The sequence below is a fragment of the Mus pahari genome, chromosome 3 (genome assembly GCF_900095145.1).
Source record: "Mus pahari chromosome 3, PAHARI_EIJ_v1.1, whole genome shotgun sequence".
NCBI classification, from domain to species: Eukaryota; Metazoa; Chordata; class Mammalia; order Rodentia; family Muridae; genus Mus; species Mus pahari.
This window is the reverse complement of record NC_034592.1, coordinates 91,708,625-91,710,088: the sequence shown is the minus strand read 5'-3', so window position 1 is coordinate 91,710,088 and position 1,464 is coordinate 91,708,625. Positions and strand designations below refer to the sequence as shown.

At 39.8% G+C, this 1,464-nt stretch overlaps 1 protein-coding gene across 1 annotated transcript; it reads left to right on the top strand.

The window, feature by feature from the left end:
* Positions 1–318: 318 nt before the first annotated feature.
* Positions 319–1,025, top strand: LOC110318624 (60S ribosomal protein L9). Its single transcript, XM_021193801.1, has one exon. It carries the CDS (start codon positions 336–338, stop codon positions 912–914), a length of 579 nt encoding a protein of 192 aa, XP_021049460.1. The 5' UTR covers positions 319–335; the 3' UTR covers positions 915–1,025.
* Positions 1,026–1,464: the final 439 nt, after the last annotated feature.

Here is a 1,464-nt window from a genome sequence, read left to right as displayed (position 1 = left end):
AGCCATGTCTCAAACTGCAAAAAAAAAACAAAACAAAACAGAAGTATGCAGAATTGTCATTGAAGGCAGAGGGACCCCTCTGTATCACTCAGCTTCACAAATCTTTCTTTCCCATGAAGTTATCTATCGTGAAATCATTCTGTTCTCTACTTGTCTGTCATCAAAACATTTCTCTCAAAATAATTGTTCCTTCGTCATCTCTCACCCCAAGGAACAAGTGCATGAATCATCATCCTTTCTATTTTACAGCAAGAAAGGAGGAGGTTTGAGAAGTTCTGAGCATCAATTGTCATTAAAAGTTCTGGTGAGGCTTCTTTGCCCCATCTACTGCGAGGATGAAGACCATTCTCAGCAATCAGACGGTCGACATCCCCGAGAAGGTCGAAATCACTCTGAAGGGGCGCACAGTCATTGTGAAGGGCCCCAGGGGGACTCTGCGGAGGGACTTCAATCACATCAACGTGGAGCTGAGTCTCCTTGGAAAGAAGAAGAAAAGGCTCCGGGTTGACAAATGGTGGGGTAACAGAAAGGAACTGGCCACCGTCAGAACCATCTGCAGTCATGTTCAGAACATGATCAAGGGTGTTACACTGGGCTTCCGTTACAAGATGCGCTCTGTGTATGCTCACTTCCCCATCAACGTCGTTATCCAGGAGAATGGGTCTTTGGTTGAAATCCGAAATTTCTTGGGTGAAAAATACATCCGCAGGGTTCGGATGAGGACGGGTGTTGCTTGTTCTGTCTCTCAAGCCCAGAAGGACGAATTAATCCTTGAAGGAAATGATATTGAACTTGTTTCAAATTCAGCCGCCCTGATTCAGCAGGCCACAACAGTTAAAAACAAGGATATCAGGAAGTTTTTGGACGGCATCTATGTGTCTGAGAAGGGAACCGTGCAGCAGCCTGATGAGTGAGGAGGCCTCAGTTTCCTGACTCCAGAAATGAGATCCTGATTGCAAGTACAATTTGGGCTCTTTTGGGAGAATAAAAGATTTATATATTGAAAAAAAAAAAAAAAAAAAAAAGTTCTGGTGAGGAGCTAAGGTAAGAGCTCAGGGTGAGGAAGGAACGTCTGAAACCACGTGGTGTAATAAAGTTTGTAATAAACAGGCACCTAATATAAACACACTTTTAGTCAATCAGAAAGTAAATGAATGACTGAGTGATTAAATTAATGAGATAAGGTTGTAAGTCCCTGTGTTAGTAAAAAGTATTAAAACAAAGTTCCAATAATAATTGAAATATCTCAACCATTTATAGTTAAAATTTAGGATGTACGACTTTCAATTAATTCAAGTAAAATCAAACTCTTCAATAAACTTACACTTATGTGTGTATTATGTTGAGAAATTCATTTACATATTCTCCGTCAAAACTTATCAATACACTAGGTTTCATTAAACAAAGATACAAGTACCTTGGCCTTGAATACATTTTAATCTGAAATATAAGCTAATAAATAAC

Coding starts and splice junctions, on each gene's coding strand:
- LOC110318624 (XM_021193801.1), top strand. CDS start 336: ATGAAGACCATTCTCAGCAATCAGACGGTCGACATCCCCGAGAAGGTC.